Genomic DNA, 22984 nt, shown 5'->3' with positions numbered 1-22984 from the left:
CCTCGAAGGGAGTACACGACGCACGGTCTTTCGGTCCTCTCCTCGTTCGGCGCGATCTTTCCCTCCCCTTTTTTCATATGGCTCTTTTCTTTTTTTAAATCCTCCACCTCCGCCAACTCGCCCACGTGACCTTGCGGCTTCTGAAAGTGAACTCTGCCGGGGAGTTGTTGGTAGCGTAACATCGAATTGCCACGGTGTTTGTGGACATTGGGATCCTGCAGCATCGTTTGCTATCCTTCTCCGATGTTTGGAAACATCTCCGTGCGATTTCGTTGGGTCGATTTAGTGTGACGAATAGGGTCTGCTTGGTGATTTGCCACGGTGATATTTAAATTGTTTGATGTATACGGCTGGTGGATGGAGTATTCGTACTGTTCTTAACATAGGTTTACGGAACGTGTCAATTTGACGCATATTGAATTTTATAAACATTACTTGGTCAAGGTTTATGTAAGTTTTGATTGAAGCAATTATACGATTATGTACTCTAGTAGTTTTTAAATCTCTAATTTTCAAGATCTAAACGAATGAACATCAATTTTTCCAGAAACAGTAGAACAATTCGTGCAAAACGTCTGTAAATCTAGTGTAACCCCTTGTAACCTTTAGAGTAACATACATATAGAATAAGCATCGACATTTTTTCTTTGTCTAATATATTAGTAACGATAAAGTAGCTGTATCGATCATAGCTAAACAATAAATCATAGAGCAAGGGGTTAATGGGAGCGTTTGATTGTAAATATTTTGAATAATTGAGTGGTCTGAGATGTTGTAAAAGGTATGACTGAGTGAAGAACTATTAAGTTGGTAAGAAATTAACATCGGTTTTCGAGTTTTCAAACACTGACGCTTGATTTTGGGATAACATTCACTTGATTCTGTTTACCTTGTAATATAATTTTACGATGCAGATGTCGCTTTACATGCTGATAAGATGTGCTTTTGTGTTTACTGTTAATTTGTGCTTACTTCGTGTCATTTCCTTAAAAATGGATAGGAAGCAAATTCGTACAATATTCTTGTATGAGTATAAACTGGGCTATAAGGCTGCGGAAGTGTTTCAACATTGGTTCAAAAAGTTTCGATCAAATCCGACGTTGGTCAATCGGAAGATCCCAATTCTTCTACACAACAATACTCGACCGCATGTCGCAAAAACAACACTACAAAATTTGAACAAATTGGGTTATGAAACTCTACTTCATTCAGTATATTCCCCGGACTTGTTGCCAACCAATTACTATTTGTAAGAGAAGATGTTTATCAACCAAGCAGCTGTTGAAAATTCATTCAAAGAATTCATCAATTTTAGAACACCAGAATTTGACATTACCGGAATTAAAAAGCTGATTGTCTGTTGGCAAAAATGTGTACATTGCAATGGATCTTATTTTGATTAAAAAAGCTTATTCCGATTCGAGATATGTGGATTTAAAGATGAAGTTTAAAAACTGACATTAATTACTTACCAACCTATTTAAAGTTTTGTTTGATAATTTGGAGGGTTGTGGCAGGAAAAATTAGGCCCACAGTTATCTTTTATTCCTTACCTAATCACAATTGGGAATTCAGAGATGTTATGGTATATTGTTGTCAACTAAAATACATGTTGACACGTTGACCACTATGGTGGTCTTCGATGACCAGAGCTTCCAAAATGCTTGATGAAAATTACATGAAGATAACTGATGTCGAATCAAAATATTCAACAACATAAGTAACTAAATAATAGTGTAACTCAAGAAATATAATAGCAAACCAATAATGACCAATTCCGATATCATTTGCCTTTGTTAGGAAATAGCAAGTAATATACAAAACGCTCAGAATTCTCGTGGGAGTCAACGTGTTAATAAACGTTCCCAATATTTCATTTTGATCTTAGAAATTCAAGAACGCTTAAAAGATCACGAAAATGGTGGCTTTTTTATTGAAGTTAAGAAATGATATTATTTATATTTTCATATTAACGATATATTGTTGTAATTATTAACCTCGAATTTTAAAAAATTTTTTAATAAGGTACGTTGCAATTAAATTAAATGAAAACCAAATTTTTGAAGTTCTTCCGATACAAAAAGTAATTTATATTTTAAATTTTATTAGAAAAATATTGAGATAATAGTTATATTAATATATCAGCACTGTAAAGATATACATATGTATAATATCACTTTTTTCTGTAACAAATTTTGAGTTTTCCCATCTTCATTCGTTCCACAATCAATTATGTAATTTTTCGTTTCACATAAAAACATCAAAAGTTAAAATATTATCAAACAATAGATTAGCTTTGTATGTTTGTTAAATGAGTGTATCATTACGATTACATTTTCTAGCACAATGTACGGTACCAAATTATCATTTTCGTAATCAGATAATGGGGAAATCCATTTTACAAGATTCTAGCATAAACTTTTGCGATCGTTATGCTGATTCAGGTGTTCTCGAAGCACGTGCAAGAAAATAACAACCTCACTGAATCGTCCAAGCGAAACCAGTCTTCTTTTGAAGACAGTGTTTCTACCTCGGTTGCTTATCCTTTCCCGCTGGATACCGATATAAACTGTAGCAAGGAGAAACGGGATCTTTTTGTTGCTTCGCTTTAGTTCATACAGTTTAAACTTGTACCTGAACTACGAATTACCTTCAGGACTGTGAACGGTGCTTCACGTGTCCCCTGATAGCTATCCGAGCGTTGCTCGAAGAATCCATTTTTCTGTCCACTATCTGTTACTGATTAGGGGTGATCTATTACCATTGCTTTCTATGTCAGCCGTGATACTCTAACCTACCTTCCTACTTTCTATTTTTCTTCCGTTATCTGATTAAGTGTAAACTTTCTCACACACTACTGTGTGTACGTTGTGTCGATGGTTGCGGTACTACATAGTCATCTAATTAATCTTCATTGGAAAGTGTTCTATTTTTGAAACGCTTAAGTACCTACCTTCGATTTCTTGAACACAGTATTTGTCCTGAGCATTTTGTACACGGTTATTCAGTTGGAAAGGATGTGATTTTGTATGAGTAAATAAATCGAAAACAAAATTATATTTTTCTATAATACATTATTTTGTATTGTGATAATATAAATATTCTATATTATAAATAAATACAATGTATAACCAATTATCTATTTCATAATTTCAAAATTTTTGTTTGGTGGTAATGTTCATCTTCTTTGTAGTAGGAAACGAAAGGTATACGTTTTTAAGCATTCACAAAGACGGTGTTTTCTTTCGTCCTCCGGGAATACAGATTGCAGAATATTATCCAATTAGTATAGAAATCAAGTGGTTGCTGTTGATCTATTTAACTGTCCAATCGAATAAGCTTCATGAATTATAAGGACTGATGCTTTACATAACTTTTACACAGCTTAAAAAATTTGTATCGGTATTCAGGTAGTTTTATACGGAATTTTTAAGACAAAACGTACTCTTTTATCTACATTTTTTTTGTTTTTCTACATAGTAATCACATTTTTGTATAATTCTGGCAACATAGCACACAAAATTTTAATAGATTTGCGTCGAACATACACGTTAGAGTAAATGTACCACGAATTCACAATGAGTCATCTGTAGTCACGACATCGGCCACTAAGGTATACAGCTTTACCCCCTCTTTATTATGACGTCACACCTTCCGTTAGATCAATTAAAAATCAAATTATATTTAAACAAACACAATTTATACAAATTACATTATATAAACTAAACAATAATTAAAACAATACATTTCATTTATTCATCCAAACATTTCATAGTTATTCAATTATTTAAAATAAGTATTGCAAACTAGGTTCATTATAAATAATATTCCTCCTGAGTGATCATAATTCTACCCTGTCTTTTTAGCCTTCTAATTCCACACACCTATATAGAATTAGTACGCAACACGCTTATTTTTCTACTAACAGTACGATAAGACATACAATCTCGACAAATCGAGCGTTAAAGCCAGAACCTTCCACAAACGGAGAAGTAGCGTTAAGCGCGATACGAATAATTAACTGCAACGTTAAGAATCCTCTTACAATCGGGGTCTGAAAAACTCTTCTTTCATTCCAGGTCTAGAAGCGGAATTGTTTTACGTGAGAGAGGGCGTCATCAACGAGTACGCAATTAAATTTGTCGTCCCAGTGCCAGCGCAGGTTCACAAGCTGCATTTCACTTGGGAAAATCTCGCCGGCAGGCCGGTAAGTTTTACAGAGATACATGACCTTTCGCAAAGGGGTTTCCTGTCCCGATGCGAATCCACAGAGGGAAAACCCGGCGGGTAGGCTGAAACGCCGCGAGAGACTTTGAGAACCGTAAGAAAACGGGGAACGGTAATGGAAAGAGGCACCGTCGCCTCTTGAAGCGTCGCGACACCGTCCTCCCGCGCACTTTATTCCTCATTTACGTTTCTTTGATTCCTTGCCCTGCTGGATCAAAGTCGCCTAGGCTCGAAGGAAAGGTGAATTCGCTCGTTAATGAAGGAATCCGCGTCTTCGCGCGATCTCGCATCCGAGAGGAAACCTTTGCCGGATGAATCCTCTTCCGAGAGCGCACTTCAGCCTTTAACCTGTTAACTGTAGAACTTACAAGGGAACTTTTTTAATCAGCACACGCCGATTTTGATGAAACTTGTGTGAGACATAGTTCTTAAGAAACTATTTCACACGTATTTTTTTTTTATCGGCCAACATCCACTTTGAACGAGTGAAAACACCTCGCAAACTAGAGGAATAAAAATATATTTTTTACAATGTCTCTGAAACTACGGGGCGCAGAAAAGAAATCTAAAGCTTTAAGATGACGTGTATACTCGTCAAACGCAGTTCACACTGAAATCACTGAGCAGTTAAATTGACTTTTTGAAATTCCTCTACAGAAACCCCAATAGTGCATCCATTAAGACTTTAATTGGTTGACAATTCACTTTGCGTATTGCTAAATCAATGTCTTTAATCATTTATCACAGAAACATCTATTATCTTTTTTATAATTGCAAAAAGAAGCATGTGTCATTTTAACCCTCTGGTAGTTTTAGTATTAACTGATAAACAGACACAGCAACCGTTCGGAACCTCTTCCCCGATCCTTATTCTCGGTTCCCTTCCTCGTCCTTCCGAGACGTACTTACCCGGATTATCGACGCATGTCGGTCTTCTCCGTTTCTCCGATTCCCGGCACGAACCGCTGCTGCCGGTGCATCACACCCCTTGATATTCGACGATCGACGCGACGGGGATAATGCGAGGAGCGGCTTTTCCTTCGACGACGATAGTTGAACGTTCGCCGGGATTGTTTGAAACTTTGCTGGTCCGAGCTGGTCTCGAGAGATTTTTTAATATTCCGTCTGAGGACCTCCGGCGATTTATTAACCCAGTTCCAAGGTTCCCGGGTTAATATCCTGCCCCGTAATAACTACGATATTTAGAATGAATGAGGGAATCTTTTATGAGGGCCAGATACCTAGGCAAATAGCATGAGATACTGGGGCAATTTTGTCTGGAGCATAAAGTTTTCTCGTAATAAGGTATTCATTATGGTCTATTAATAAATCCTGTGATGGTTGGTTTAAAACAGAAAAATTGGAAAAATTTCAATTATTGGATATTTAGGTATTTTATGAACATTCGATTACACAAGAAATATATTTGCGCTACAAGTATCGAACAAACAAATACATCTCCCTTGAAAATAATTATAAAATTCGATTTGCTCGTGTGCGTACTGAAATATAAATCAACAAAAAACTACTGTAAGTACATTTTTCTAAAAGTATCTACTTGTAGCGTTGATCGTTAGAGAAGTATGTATTGCACAATGAGTCATCAGTTTGTGCCGAGAGAATAATTTTTGCCAGAACAGCGGCCTCGTTGACGATGAAGGTACGCTGACAAAGTGGCGGCGAAAAGTGGGTAGAATGCGGCACGGTGTCGGATTGACTCGTCGACGATGTGCAGAAAAAAAGGAACGGATCCGAGAGTAGGACAAAGTGGTCCAGCCACTTCTTCGAGCTGTCTCATTGGAAGAAAGAGGAGGAAAGGGAGACAGAAAGTTGAAGACTGATGACCAACGTCGAGACATCCGTCACCTTCGCGACAAAACCGAGTGTCCTGAACGTTACTTAGGCGGACGAGGGCTACCTGCCAATCAAACTGACGACTTTTCAGTTATGCGAACTGCTCCTCGGGACAAATTTGTTGCATACTTTCTGAATTGGCATCTACAGAGTTTTGCTCGACGTATATTTAAGCGATCGAAGGATACTTTTTCGAAACGAGGATGCGGAATATAAACAGTGATTATTCTAATATGTATATTATTAAATATTGTGATAATTTAAAGTACCTAAATTTTTTAGATATTTGTTGTAGATACAAACGAAATTATAGCAAATTTCGGAGTGTTATAAAATATATGTATTTGAAAAAGAAATTGAAATATACTTATAATGCGAAAAATATTGTATGGAATTATTTTAAAATTATGGTAAGCTATGTTTTATTTATAGAGTTTGAAAAATATTATTAAAAACTTGTTCGCGGCTAATAATTATAATACACGATATTTAATAATCAATTTAATATATTAATTTATATTTAGGTTATTGCAGTAATTATAAATCTGAATGATGAGGACTTAGAAAGTATAAAATAGCTTAGAACTACACCAACTCAGACCAGTTGTAGATTTTAGGTAGATTAGATAAATATTTATTTATTTAGGCTTGAAATATAGTTTGATGCGATAGGATAGCAGTGAAAAGTTGTTTTCGTCGAACTTCACAAAACAACGACCGATACAAGAAGAAAGTAGCACTTTGCCCCTGACAAATTGTAGTTTTAGACATTTGAACAGGTTTTTTTATATTTTTAACTAATGCATATATTTTAAAACAATAAAAAGAAGCTATAAATTGCTTATTAAATATTCAAAACATAAAAATGGTTCTTTACGAAAAAGCAAATTCAAACTGAAAAGTACCATTTTTTCATTTAAACTCACTTTTTCAAGAAAATTAAATTTGAAAATTTATCAAATACATCTATGTTCAGCTGACTGCCGAAGAAACATGTTCAAAATCTGGCCTCAAATAAAAAACTGTTTTCACTGCATTTCTAATTTATATTTTTATAGAATCACACTCTTTCCAGTTATTCCAATTCCAATAACACAAAATTCATTTGCTTCTAAAATATATTCATAAACAATCAAATTAATTCGTGAATAACTACCACCACGTTTATAAATAACCACAAGTTACAGGACACCACGTACATGAACTCAATTTCGAGAACCAATTCAGCATGAAAACGCAGAAAAACCTAATAACCATTATATCCGAGTAGCTTCAGCGCGGGTCCGAAGGTATCTAACTTCCATTTCCAGTATTAAGAGGTGCATACAAATCATAATCCAAACGGTGTCCCGAGATACATCTCGTTTTCTCGTACGCGCGCGTAGTGGTGTGTAACCGACCCAAGGACTTCTTATCGATAATGTTTTTCATAAATTCTACGGTGATAGTCGTTTTCGCGCAATCTGTCCATAAACATCCACGCACACCTCCATCCCCGGACCAGTTCCTCGCGAAATCCCCGAGCGTTACGAGGGAGTCAGAAAAAAACATCGTAAAAATCCTTGACAGTTTAAATCGAACGGTTAGCCGGTTTACAGAGGCATTCACTGTCAGCACGTAGTTGGCTGCTCGCGGCCATAAAAGACCGCAACGCGGAGCACCGTGGAGGAGCCGGAGTAACGTGTAGCGACAAGCGGCCGAGTTGACGAGGTGCCTTCTCCGCGGCTAGTTGGGAACCGATCATCATTGCGAGCTGGTAATCAGCCACGAGCTCACCAGCTTCAGCTTCCCCTTTCCCTTGTCTAGCCTCTGCTCCTTCTCCCAGCGAATCCCTCGGCTCTTTCTTCTCGGCTTGTTCTCCTCTTTTCCGTCCGTTTCTCTTCTCGCCACTTCCTTTTCGTCCCCTTTTCCTTGGGGCTTCCTTCGCCCGCGGGTCCTGCGGATTCACTTTGCTCTCCGTTGGGCGCAAATTGTCTTCCAAGAATGGTACGTTTCAGATTATAAGAAGGTTCAACGTTCGCGTGATTACGAGCGAGCAGTAGCAAACTCGTCTCTTACATCCTTCGACTTTGTTCCATTTGCTCTTCGCCCGTTCAACGCGGTCTTAACGAAATATCCTCTCCGCCGTCACCGATCGTTCGCCTCTCTTCGCGTTCCCCTTTTGTTCCCTTCGTTCGTATCCCGTTTCTATGTAGATCAGCCGTTTCTAGTGATTTGCATCTCTGGGATCTTTTTGTGCGGCTGCGGAGATCGCGTTTATTTCGTTCGGAACGATCTCCACGCGGAAATGTGCTTTGGCTCCTTTTCGTTCGAAACCTTCGAGATCAAAAGTCTGTCGGGGCGGGGAACGATCTTTGTGCTTCTTCCATCTCGCGGTTAATGACGACGCTTGGGATGTTTGCTGTTCCTTCTTTGAATAGGACAGTAATTTTGCTTTAGTATGCATATTATGGTTTGACGAACAATGGATCTACGTTTTCTTTGTTGCTTTTATGTATGTATGTATGTTGGTGGATGAATGAAAGTTTAAGCAAACGATACAAAAATATAATTTCATAATATATGTGAATTATAGTTTACAATAGTAATGTATTCCTCATATTTATATGAGGATAATATATATATCTTATACGGTAAGGGGTAATGGAAAGAGAAAGGGTGTGCATAGGAATAGGAATGAATGTGATCTATTTCAAACAATTGATTAATTATCCTGTTGAGCGTGGTATTTAGATTAAAAAATCATATATATCTATAATATATTTTAATAAAACACGAAAGCACAACGAAAAATTACATGTATATCTGAAAAAATAAATAATACATCGTTGGAAGAATTAGTATTATTGTGAGTTTCAAAATGACGTGTATACTCGTCGAAGGTAGTTAACTGGTTAAAGGAATTATTTGAATAAAAGTAACGATATAATTGTATGATTATGTTTGCAACTTGTTCTTATTATACCATTTCTCAAGATTACTAGAAATGCTGTAGACTTACCATGATACTATATAAAATATTTTAGAAACTCTTAATAGGATATAAGAAGGTATCGTAGCAATACTTGTTTTGCAATTATTTTATTGTTGTAATATTATTTATTGTCTTATTACAGTAACATACACACTTAAAACTCATTTTTTTCAAGAACAGAGGACCCCGTTTTCGTTTTTTGTCAATTCGAATTTTTATTTAGTAGTTCATTTTTTCCTACTCAAGTATCAAATTCATCTATATTTCTCAATACAGCCAATCAAAAACAGAAAAAGAAAATCTATGTGTTTGTAAATTCCAAATAATGGGGCGATCTTAGTCACTAAAACAAAATGTACAGAGGGCAAAATGAATGATGTAGAACTTGTTCTTGATCTTCTGGAGTCTTATTGCTGACTACAAAGAATGAAGAAGTTGATACAGGAATGCACAGAAATTTGAAAATAATTAGAGACTCCTCGTATTGTACTATAGATTTCTTCGATGTACCCTAAAACTTTTGCCAATGAAATCTATTGAGGAATATTTTGAAAATCGCCTTGCATTATTTATGTTTTGACTCTATAACAGTGTCATATCGGGAAACTATCTGAAAATGAATGTGTTCAATCAACGTTCTCTAAAATGTATTGTTTCGAGAAGAGGATTAATGAGGATGATGGTTACTTTGCATTTCCAGTTGCCTTATTCAATGTCGGTGGACATCAACAATCCAACAGCTTTGAGCAGTTCCCTGAACATATCTCTAATCGGTGAAATCCCGGTGGGTGGTCTTCAGACCTGGGCTTTGACGTTGCATTGCGGCCCATACGACGCGGAAGTCGATCTAAGCCTTCGAATAAATGTCTCTTTATCGAGACGAAACACGACCAGCTTAGACTTCAGACGGAAGAAAATCTGTTTGAAGGATAAAAGCAACGTAGGAGTAGAAGAAGTTCTCGTTGCTGCTTCTGGATCCACTTCCGGCGGACAAGTGTTCTATGCTGTCGTTGGCTGCGTCTGTGCCTTTATCGCCGCCATTTTTGTTCTGGTTACTGCCTACTACGTCCGTGATAAAAAAACCAGAAGGCATCGTGACCCTCTTCAGTAAGTCATCTTATCTTAATTCACTTATTCCGTAATTACTGTCGCATGGACGATACGAACATCTTACTTCGTTAATTAACTGATGAATGTAAGGATTCATTCGATAGAAATTGTATTAATGGAAGATAACCCGGAGGAAGATTATTTTTAGTTTCTATATATATGTATGTATGTATGTATGTATGTATGTATGTATGTATTGGTATATATGTATGTATGTACGTATGTAATTTAGAATTTTTTTACTTTATCTTTAGATTTCGGATCTGATTGGTGGGAACAATTTTAGATTGAACTTTATAAATATGGATATTATTTAGTTCGTATCAGTTAAAAAATGGTATAATTACTTTTACGATAACTTTGTTTTTGTAATGACCGTAGCAATTTTTTATGCTAGAAAACTTTTAATGATAAAGTAATTTCTGTGAACCGAATCAGGAGAAAAATTATAAAGGACTACTTTCTCCTTCTCGACCACTAAGGAATCCAAAATAGTCTTCTCTTCCTATATAACATATTGTAAAATTGTATAATTACGTTTTTTAATTTAAACAAAATTCAATTTACTAATACATATAGGTATTTTTTATTTCTTATTCTGAAAATAAATCGTATAGCATAGATCAAAATTTTAAGAAAAAATTAGTTTTATATTTTTCACATACATATTTATATTGCATATTGTTACTGAATGATTTTATGTTGAAGAAGATCATTATAGATGTATTCTTCTTACTTTTACAGAGAATCAAGGGGTCTCAGTTCCGCGTGTAGCGTGGAACGTAGCACTGGCGTTGGACCAGCACAAACATTTTTGTCTTCTGAAACACCTCCTCCAGCGTCTGCTACATCCACGTCTACTTATAGAAGATTAGACGATCGACCTAGCCGAGAACTGCACGAAAGAATCCAAGAAATCACAGTTCAGAGGTAATGAAATTTTTATTACAGCTGTGTCAATTTTTTTGTACGCATATAGTTAGCGGTTAATTTAATATTTACATAATCACATATTATCTTTAGCTTTTTTCTATGACTAATCTTCTCATTTAAAAATGAAATATGAATAAAGACAACATAAAAAACATTGTTTTACTAAAGTTAATAATAATTGCTATTACCAATATTTAAAAAATTAAATTTAGTGACTTTTCTCTAATGTTTCAAAATAGTTAGTAATTGAGATAATTCGAGGTCATGTAATGGGAACTGCCCATCAGATATTTATTAACTTACTATAATATTACTTTAAATTGTATGTAATCAATATAAAAAAAACATTTAATATTTTCTTGCTAACAACACGTTAAAAACGGTGTATTTAATGAATAAAATTCTTATGAAATATGGAACTATAAATTAAATAATAGTTTTATTGAGTATTCGTGACGATGATGGCTTGACATGGTTTGTAGACCGATATAGACATCTAGCATCTTGAGTTTCATGACTCCGACAATTTTTCTTTTTATGCTTCGAGAGGCTTTGCTGAACGCCTGGCTCACGTTTTTAGGTTAAGTAGATGGTCTCAGAAGCTGAGAAAAAATCTTGATATCCCACAGCTTTAAGTGCAGAGAAGGTGGTGACGAAATTGTTCAGGTATCGATCGGCAACGGAATTTTAAACGTACGTTATTTGCTTGCAGAGAAAGATTTTTAAAATGGTTTTAATTTCTCTTCGAATAATTTATTACTATCATCGTGCAAAACATTTTTGTATATTTATGTTGACGTACGAGAAATTTATAATTTAGTTATTCGAGGATTGGTGTAATTGTTTATGTTATTCATTTTTATTTTTCACACCAATGTCAGAATTATTATGAAAACTCAAACGATCAAAGATGGGTAAGAAAGATATAATATATGAAGGAGATATACATAAATTTTCAGTTTAGAATACTTGTCTTAAAAGTAAAATACATTCATTTTAAACCATTTCACATCTATTATATTACAAATGTATAAATATATAAAATATGTAAATATATGAATGTCGTCCGTAAAAGTGTTTAAAGTACTACTTACATATTCCCGAATTAAACAGTATTTTGTTATATTTTCTCTGCATAAGATATAAAAACTCGTTAAGATAAAAATTCTACAAAACACCCCAAAGTAGTTGCAAGAAAAACGTTTGAATTGTATATCCAACAAGAAAAAAAATAGTAACAAGCTTATATATTGACACATCTGCAATTAATTTCCATTGGAAACGAAAGTTTCAGAAGAATTCAATTTAGAGTAAACACTTGAAACGAATGTAATCGCCTCAGTAGTTTATCGATTGATTTCTATACTGGAAGTTCAATAAAATTTCTGCGTTATTTTAAAAAATTCCTTACTCGCTTATTTCGTTCGAGTATGTTTCGATACCAGGCTCGTTTCCATTTCAGTAATTAGACGATCAACCGAACCTTTAGTAATTTCAGACGAGCGGATTCCAACGTTTGTACAGAATAATTATCGGTTACGCCAATACTGAAAGTCACGAATCTTGAAGCAATCTTGTTTCGCACTTGTTACAGATGCAGGGTACGCCTTCTCAGCATTGAAATGGAAGGCACATTCGGTCGCGTGTACAGAGGCAGTTATCACGAGGAGGGCGCGTCTACCCCGAGGGATGTCCTAGTGAAAACTGCCGCTGAACATGCATCACAATCGCAAGTGAGTAATTTTTTTCTTCCCCGTCCCAATTAAGTTTCGTCGAAAGCCGGCTAATTAATTTACCACACGTTTTCCCGGAATTGACTCGCAATTAGGCCCTCGTTATATAGTACCTCCTAATTACACACGCTTACTACTTCCTATACGAGGGCAGATTCTGATAATTGGAATTGTGATACACTTTGTAGCCTGTTGTAAAGCGCACGGGAGCGATTTTATAGAATTTAATGGTATTATTACTTTATTGAGACCTGCGATTACAAGGGTAATAACATAACTGCTAATTGTACGTGGGCAAAACGTAATTAGAAGACTTACTTTTAAATAAATCGATTTTTCTATGTTCACGTACAGTTTATATGTTGAAACTGTCCACTATACTATACATTTTATTACAATGTTAACATAAATTGACTGAAATCGTTTATATTGATTTTAGTAACATTTTTTTTTTGTCGAATTGAATATTATTTTAATCCAATCTTCAAATATTTGAAATACAGTATGACACTAATAATGTAAAAAATTATAATTTAATATTATTAATCCATATCCAACGGTTTTTTAGTTTTGATAACCTATTCATTATTTTTAAAATTTTGTTACATATTTGTAATTGTTTTTCTTAGAATCCATTTTGTATAATTTAGCACTATATAAATAATAAAAAATATAATACATTTATACAGTTCAATTATAGAACTTATCTATATAGCACAAGAAATCTACTTCATTTTTTCTAATATTTGGAATAATAACTACACATGAACTTTAAAATAAGCCTAAGTATCCTATGTTTATTATTCCGGAAATAGTATAATAGGATATACAATCAATGTTCATGAGTTAATTAACGAAATTAAAACGTTAATATCTCTTTTAATCTGAACAATTAATACATAGATTTTAATTAATCGAAAAGAAAGTGCAAAGTCCCTTTTACGACTGTAATAGTTGAGACTTGAAGAAGTAAACCTATACGCACAGAAACTCCCGGAAAATAGACAAGACCCAACAAAATTATTTAGAACAGTAGTTGGACTAGGTTGACACACGAACATCTATCCAAAGGACCTAGTCCACACACCAGTGTGACACGTGCAACAAAAGATTAACCACGAAACACTTATTAACCAGTTAACAACTGCGTTTGACGAGTATACACGTGATCTTAAAGTTTTAAATGATACTAATTCTCGATGAATTATCTTTTTTCAAATAAACATGTAATGTTTATTTGAAATTTTGTAATTCTTCATTTCGCTGTAGTTTTTCGTTAGAATACATTACAGGTGCATTTGACCTGGGTTTGACGAGTATACACTGTATTATTTCATTTTATTGCGTGCGCAATGAGGGATTTTTCAAACTAAACTCCACAGTTAACTGGTTAATAGAAAATACGAAAATGCAAACTTATTGCAGCAGGGTCGAAGAACCAAACCAAACACAACAAATCTTCAAGTCACAGGACAATAAAAGCAATCTGATAGAATTCCTTAAAACAGCGTAGAAGGAACTGTAACAACTAGAGTAGCATGTCGCTAAAAATCGAGAAGTCGATGCGGCGTTAAATAACGAAATAAAAAGAAAAAGATGAGACTTGAAATGAGACACGGTCTGTCACTTTCCTAACGAGTTCTTCAATTCTGTTTCTTAAGGTCGCCCTCCTCTTGCGCGAAGGTTTAGCATTATACGGTCTAAGTCACCCGGTGCTACTCCCCGTTTTGGGTGTCTCGATCGAGGACAGAAGCGCGCCTTTCCTTTTGTATCCGCACACCGGCTACAAGAACATGAAGAGGTTCTTGCTGAGGTGCAAGTTGAGCAGCGAGGGGCCACCGAGAGCTCTCACCACGCAAGAAGTCGTCGAAATGGCCCTTCAAGCAGCCAAAGGAGTCCAGTATCTGCACAGAAAGAGGCTGGTGCACAGAGATCTAGCTGCTAGAAATTGCGTGTAAGTAAAACGCCGGATTATCATAAATGCGACAGTTCGCGTGCAACATAAACAATTTTACTCCATGGCTCTCGAAGCGAAAGGAACGGCGTCCCCTCGTTTTTGCGATCGGTACGAAAGCTCTGTTTTAACTGGGCTTTGTTTACGACTTTTATGCGCGAGGTAAGAAGTTTCCTTTGAAGGATAAGCATACGCTGTATCGAATAATTCACTCGAGGCGCCGTAAACTTAAGGTCGTTACGTTTCGTTACGGAATTAATTGGCCGTGCGGCATTAATTAGCAATAAATACACTGACTCGAGACTGTTTAATTACCGGCTGCTACTGTTTCGCCCTACGGGGATGACTTTTAATGCGGCTTGAGGCAGCTACTTTTTACACGACTTTTTTCTGTATTACCACGCGAGCCAGTCGACAAATTTAACTTGGACCTCGCCCGATTCGCTGCGTTACTCGTGCCTCTCGTCTCCTTTAACGTTTATATCAGAAACGGGAGCGGCTTAAGAGTGTTTAACGATCGATCTTACTTTTTTTTTCTTTTTTTTCCTTTTTAGCGTCGACGATGATTTAAGGGTCCAAATCACGGACAATGCCTTAGCCAGGGATCTGTTCCCGCAGGATTATCATTGTCTCGGCGACAACGAGAATCGGCCGATCAAGTGGCTTGCCATAGAGAGTTTACTGAATAAGACGTTCAGTACTGCTTCCGATGTGGTGAGTTAAATTTAATTGCGTATTAAAATTCAATTTTTCAATTTTCTAATAAGACTAGATTTACGGACATTTACCGTACAGTTTGTTCTATCATTCCCAGAGAAATTGATATTTTTGTTCATTTTGATCTGGAAATTCGAGGTTTAAAGGTAAACAATTAAGGCACGTTTGCATGACTGCATAAACCACAATCAACCCATGCATTTACCAAATAATTTTTATAAAATTCAATGAGTCAAATTGACTCATTTAAAAAATCTAATGTTGACTGCTGTTCTATTTTAACGAATTTTTCAAAATTATCTATCTAGATTACTGATATTACGCATTTGTTAAAGTCACAATAATGTGTAGTACAACAGAGCTTTATACAATTTAATGAGATTTTTAATGTTCTTCGGACTTCAATAATATCTTCAACGGAAGAACCAACTTATCACTTAATTTTATTGTCTGTAAATTTATCTGTAAAAATCTATATTTACTCAAAGATCTGTTACATATGGACATAAAGCTTTTTTTAAGAATTACGAAGGTTCTTCATAAATTATTGCACTTTAGTTATATGAAATTTGATTTTGCAAGTCTCCTTGTATATATTATATCAAAAATGTAATTCGGTATTGCTAATGAAAATAAGACTTAATACCATTTTATTCACAGTACTGTTCATTTTGTAACGTCTATACGTGTCATTATTAATTCAAAGGCATTGCAAGCACATTTTTTTACAATAAAGATTCAATCTTCTTCGGGTTACTAATCGGTATCAATTCATATACACTAATTGAAAGAGTACTAATATCTACAAGAATAAAAGAGATAATAAAGCTAGAATGTTCGTATAAATTAATAGAATTTTTATTTTGTATACACTCATAAATTCTTTATGTTATCTAAGTTATTCGATTAACGTTTTATTACATGAGGTAATAAATGACTTGTATAGATTTAAAAACTGCTTATAAATTTAAATTCATTTTAAATTGATTGTATACAATAAAAAAATGATATTATAAACAACATACTTTTACTATTTTTTTAGTGGGCATTCGGAGTCTTGTTATGGGAACTCACGACACTGGCACAACAACCATACGTGGAAGTGGATGCATTTGAAATGGCTTCGTATCTTAGGGACGGGTACAGATTAGCACAGCCAATCAACTGTCCGGATGAATTGTTTGCTGTCATGGCATATTGCTGGGCGATGTCCGCGGACGAGAGGCCGACGTTTAGCCAATTGATCGTCTGCCTTCAAGATTTCCACACTCAGTTGACCAGATACGTTTAATAGACAAATTTGGAACGTAAAATCGATTTAACTTCTATCGAAAATTTCCCCTTTCCAATCATTTCTGCGATAATAGACAAAGGAAATGAATACATACATCGGAAGCACTTGTACATAATAATAGTACTTAAAAAGCAATTTTAAGGTAGCGCGGAGAATTGAGTGAACATTCGCGATAGAAACGTGGCTTTATATGTAGTATTTCAAAAAGAAAATTATAGTTTACACGAGTACTGTCCAAAATCGATTCACTAGCAACTTAATACATTGTCTACCGGAAGTCTATTAATAAGTTCCTCGATGTCTACATTGAAAAGAATCTAAATAGTTTTCTTTCAAATAATTTCAAGGAAATTATTTGCTCCTTATGTTATTTGGGACGAAAAATCGATTGAACGATCCTTAGTTCCTAATCTTTGATCCTTAAAGGATTATTGAACATTTACCGGTAGGTAAGGTGTTAAAATTTCTTTATTTTGCTTCTATTATTAAAGAAACAAAAATACTAAACATAATATCGTTAACTGCCATATACACCAAACGAGTTCTTTAGATCTGTGCCTATTTATCATTGCTGCTGTTTGTTAGCAATCGTGCATAAAGGGAGTGAGTACCACCTAAGGACAGTACTGGTGAATGCACACTCGTATAGTTTGACCGACTGAATGTAAGACTGCAATACGCATGCGCAACGCAATTCTTGCCAACCGAACATGCCTATTAACTCTCTTCCTACTATATTGTGGTGAATTACTAATCGTAAGTAGTCATGACAAAGAGAGTCGAATTGAATAAAATTGATAATAATATTATATTATCATATATGATATTTTCGTTCGGCTTGGTATTTGTATTGGTGCCTCCTAGTAGTTCCACACTGAGTCGGCCGAACTGTGTATTGTGATTACAGGAATAGGATAAAAGTAATAGAAATTCGATTAAATTAAGCAGATTAAGCGAATTGAAAGTAACAGAACGATGTCCCTGAACTTCGATGCTTACGTTGGTTAGCATTGCTTTAAAAAGAGTAAGAAATGTTGCAATAAATATTTTTCTTTCCAAGATTTTTTATGACAAGACACTCAACTTGCAAGTGACATTCAGGATATATTAACACATTTTGTTTTCGGTATAGTATTGTAGATATTAAAAGTGTGTAAGTATATCTAGAATACAGTAGTTGATGTCTTGTCTAAAAGAAGCCCAAAATTAGCACTGAGAACTTGTCTGTACGACATCGAGTAGATAAAAATGTATAATTGCGTGTAATTTTTATATTAGCTAACGGCAAAGAGTAATTGTAGAAACTGACACGTATATATTGTTTTCTGTTTAAGTATTAAGACTGAATTGAATGTTCACTAAGTGATACACGTTCAATTAACAAAATACAGTAGTACTCTGTCCTTATACTTTAATGAGTGCTACATCTTCTGATATTGCACTGCATTCATAAACTTTTTATTAGAATTATTGCAGGGGCATGATTGCTTTTCTAAAGATAAGTCACAGATGCGGGAAAAAATTTATTATACGAGAGGTTATGTTTCCAAGAAAATCGATTTAAAAAATTTACTGATTAGAAAAAGAAGAAAAAGGTATTCTTTTTTTTATCTGATTAATAGTAATATACACAAAGGTAAACCTGTTTGTACTTTTTTCACAATTCTAATTTAAATACGCATTCTTTTATTTTTGTTATGAGTAAATTAAACAAACTCTAACTCTCCATCTAAATCTCCATTAATCTTTTAGTAAATCTTCGTTTAATTAACTAAGAATGGGAAAAGGTTACAATCATAGTTTGTGTAGAGAATTATGCTAAGAAATTCTAAATGAATTAATTGAACAATGCACATGTATTCGAAAACTTTGAGAAACCGATTTTCTTTGAAACGATCTTTTGTGTAACAAGTTAGAGAATGTTTCTAATCGATGAACTAAATCTTCATAAGATTAGTTCTGGGATGAACAAAACCAGTTGCGTGCGATTAAACTGATAAAATTTAGATCAGTTTGTATAATCCTTAAACATTTATATGCTTTCCTAATTTATTCAACCTTATAGTCACATAAAAACTACAGCTTATAGAAACGATAAACTTATAAACAGTTTCAATCCACTAATTGTTGCTGGCTGTGTAAGCCTGTAAAAAAAACTTGCCGAAAAATGACCGAGCCAAAGTTTTCCCACTAAGAGGAATCTTTTAGAGATTTATATTTCAAATTTATTTTCGGTGAATCAACTCTTCCTCCGGTTGTGTCACACAATCAGCTGCGTCAAATCAAAGTATAATTTTGGTTCCCAATACCAATAGAGGTATCTTATATCTTATCTATCCTTATCTGAACGCTATGTTCCGAACGAGTTCGAACAAATGGAATTGTACAATTTCGTCACGTTGATCGCCGAATAATTCCAACAGGAAACTGCCAAACTTCGTCGTCGTGAACTGCCAATTTCGTACTCAGGAAGCTGTGTAATTGGTCAGAAACCTGTACAACAGTTTCGAATGATGTGATACGCATTTCGCTTGTCACATCAGTGTATCGAGTGTGCCAATATCCTTTTTTGTATTTTTGTACATATTTATCCATAGATGTACGTATAAGCGTTAGTTTTAAAGAATAGGTGCTGCGGTATGCCAAGTCAGAAAGATTCGTGTACATAATGAGAAACATGTCGACGCGAAAATCGATATAATGTACAAACCGCGGGCGTTACGGGCACAATAAAGCGATTGATATATTATTTCGTTGTTCGCTATTTTCTCCCACCGATAAATTCGTTCAAACCTTCTTTTCATTCTTATTTCCATGAATCCCCCCGCAATTCCGTTCGACCAGCTATTTTTGGCGATTCTTCCAGCGTGGCTGGAGCAACACAAACCCAACCATCATTGCACGCGAGCTGGTGGTGGGGGGATGAAAGAGTTTTTGTTTTCTCAGAAATCGTTTATCAAACTGTGAGATATCGTCTCGTAAACGACTCCTGTAATTCGTGCTGCCTGCACCGGGAATGTCGGGCGACAAAATTAATGGCGCCTTCCTGACGTCTTGTTTAAAATGACGGATGAGTCCGTGCCTAATTTTCTGGTGTCTCTTCTTGACTCTGTTTCGCGTGTAATTGGATACACCAATGACAAAAGAGCTGTAAAGGTGTCTCTAAATTATTTCCCTAACGAGGACGAGCATATTCTATTCGAAACTAAAATGAAAACAGCAACTTGAAATACGGTGTCCAAGTCTTGATTGTTTAGTTAACAAGTTGAATGCCGCACGATTTCATAGAGCAAAGCACACAAAATGGAAGAAATATAATATTAAATTATTCGATTGTATTGCGTTATTATTATTGCACGTTCATCTAGCCAAATGTCATCGCATTAGGTAGCATTATTTATAATACAGAAATATTTTCAAATACGCGTCGTTTAATTAAGTGAGCTATAGTAATTCGATTTAGTCGGGGGTTACCGGTGACTCCCATGGCATTCAACGTGTTAAACTAAACATCAACAGTGTTTGTATGTTAATCATATTATGAAGTCAGCATTAGAATGGATATCTTGTAAATTATTTAGCATTTTTATATTATTTTGAACAATTTTTTGAATGCTAAATAAATGATTTCAAACTATACACACCTCCATTATAAATATTTTTACATGTGTTTAGTGAAAATTGCTATTGCAAAAGTAATATCAAAAAATTTGTTTAAGGCAATTATGTAGGTATATTAGTAAATTATTTTTTACCATACGATTAAGTAAATTGACATTTTTTTATACATGGCAATTACCTCATAAACTATATTGAAGTAATCAACAAATTTATTCATTATTAAAAGTGAATACGACTATGAAATTGTTTAAACGATAAACAAATTTTTTACATTTGATATACATATAACTTACATTTAATGTGATACTATATATTAACATATACGTAATATCACAGTTTACAAAAATTTAAAAGTTTGTTTGTAATGAGTACAAATTTTTATGTAATTACGTAAGTGTCGAAATTATATGAATCATAGAAGAGGTATTTTTCATATCTATGAAAAATAATTTTAGATAAGTTTAAAAATCAATTAAACTTTCCTAAAATCAGGATAAAAATCTTTACTAACGGTTTTTGCTAATAGACATTTGCTTAAACAGAAATCATTTTTAGCCATTTTATTTGAATATTTGGAGGTACTTTCTGACATCGAATGTAAAATGTGAGAACAAGTATGAGGAACAATTTATTGTAGAGTATATATTATAGAGAAAGAGAAAATATATGAGATGATGTGTCTTTTTTACATGTTCATTTTACATATTCTTTTGATTTCGGTAAAATATAAATGAGATTAGACATGGTACATTAAACAACTCCATTGTCTACAGTCCATCAACAGTAAATGCGCCTGGAAGCCAGGAACACCGTTAATTCTTGGGAATTAGGTATGTGAATTAATTAAGCTCGAAAAGTATGTGAGTAACAGCAGATTGGTTACATAAATTTTGCACATGTATATGAAACTAAATTTGGATATAATTTCAAAAATTCCTTACTATGTTTAAACGTATCAATACTTATAAAATTTAATTTTGAAAATTTCGTTTTAAATAAACAACAATTATGTGAAAAATTTACACTTTCACATACAATTGCATAAAAACTACATTTCTTTGATTTATATTTTTATTATGTAAAAGTTAAAATGATTTTGAGTTTTTGAATGAATTTTGCTTTTTTTTATTTTAATCGTTCATTCTATAAGTGTCGCAACATTTATAATTGATTATTTTTAGCTGTGTGCTGATTTTCATAATACATATCATTTTACATATCTATGTACAGTATATTACAGGAAAGATGGCATTCGAAACGGCACCATATCATATTTCTCCTACTTGCATAACATGTATATGTATAAAACATTATACATACATTATTATACCTATATATAATATAAGTAGTGATATTTTTAAGATTTAAATGTAAACAAATTTATCTACAGTACTTACATAATGCATAAACATAATTAACAATTATTTAATTTTACATAGTTTCATGCATACGGTACTTTGCTAATTAATTCAAAATATTTTGGTTTTGATAAAGACAATAATTCACTTTCTACTGTTACAAGTTTCACTATATTTATTATTTGTATTCTACCTCCATTGTAAAAAAGTATTTGATGAATTATTATCAATAATTGTCAATGTGTCATTTGCAATTCTTTGTATTTATTTTATTAAGTGGTTTATTTCTTTGTTGAATGACAATATTGTGACAATCTTCTAATGCGACATTAGAGGATTTACGTAACATGATTTCTTCCAATTGGCAGATAATTCTCTGTAACAGAGAGTCCTTCTGTAATTACATGGTTATTCTTCGAACGACAACTTAAAAGTGTAAGTTCTACTACAATATACAAAAGACAACACACAGTGGAAAATCATTATTGTTAACTATGAAACGAGAAATAATTTTCATAGAAAAAGAAACATTTATTCTTCACGATAATTGTATTTGGTTAAAAAATATGTTAGATTGATAGTTCACGCTTTTAATAAATGTAATGTTCTTATAATTATTTTTGATATTTTTGTAATTTCTAAAATAACGTTCTTAATTTTCAGAAATTGTAAAGTATAAATATTTTATAACAAACTAGTAAATAATCTTAATTTATTAAAATTGTCATGTAAAATTATTTTGCTATTATTAAGGAAGGTTAAAGTTTTTTCTTACAAATCATGAATCAAAAACAGTTTGCATGTATGTGTAATATGTAGTAAATTATATGGAAAAACGTGATAGATAAATGTATTATTCATAATAGGAATGAAAATAATATAACTATTTTTAAGAGTGCTTATTATTTTACAGTATTTATTTATATTGATTTATTTCAATTTTAATTGCAATACCAATTTCTACATAAAATGAAATGAAACATTGTTATCTTTATTTTATATTTATGAAATGTAGGCCTATTAACAGAAAATATAATTAACTCAATAATTATTTTCGTGTTGGCTGATTTCAAAGTATTAAGTTTGAAGAAGATTATGTCAAAGTGTAATATGCGACGTTATTAAAGTCGGATTAAGCAGGAGCGATGATTAAGAAATCGATTACTGCAGTCCGTAAGGGTGGATAGATGCGTAAAGGGTCTTAATGAA

The 22984-nt window shown here is 33.8% G+C and overlaps 1 protein-coding gene across 1 annotated transcript in view; it reads left to right on the top strand.

Annotated features, from left to right (window-relative positions):
• dnt (tyrosine-protein kinase Dnt) overlaps positions 1–19545 on the top strand; it is a 51448-nt gene extending 31903 nt beyond the window's left edge. The window contains exons 2-8 of the mRNA XM_031974885.2: positions 4080–4207; positions 9756–10162; positions 10910–11095; positions 12693–12831; positions 14493–14785; positions 15340–15499; positions 16545–19545. Coding sequence (XP_031830745.1) covers positions 4080–4207; positions 9756–10162; positions 10910–11095; positions 12693–12831; positions 14493–14785; positions 15340–15499; positions 16545–16793 — 1562 coding nt within the window. The 3' untranslated portion in view covers positions 16794–19545. The remainder of the gene's footprint in view (positions 1–4079; positions 4208–9755; positions 10163–10909; positions 11096–12692; positions 12832–14492; positions 14786–15339; positions 15500–16544) is intronic.
• The last annotated feature ends 3439 nt before the right edge of the window (positions 19546–22984 follow it).

Source organism: Nomia melanderi, chromosome 12, assembly GCF_051020985.1.
Source record: "Nomia melanderi isolate GNS246 chromosome 12, iyNomMela1, whole genome shotgun sequence".
Taxonomy (NCBI): Eukaryota; Metazoa; Arthropoda; class Insecta; order Hymenoptera; family Halictidae; genus Nomia; species Nomia melanderi.
This window is presented reverse-complemented; position numbering and strand designations above follow the sequence as displayed.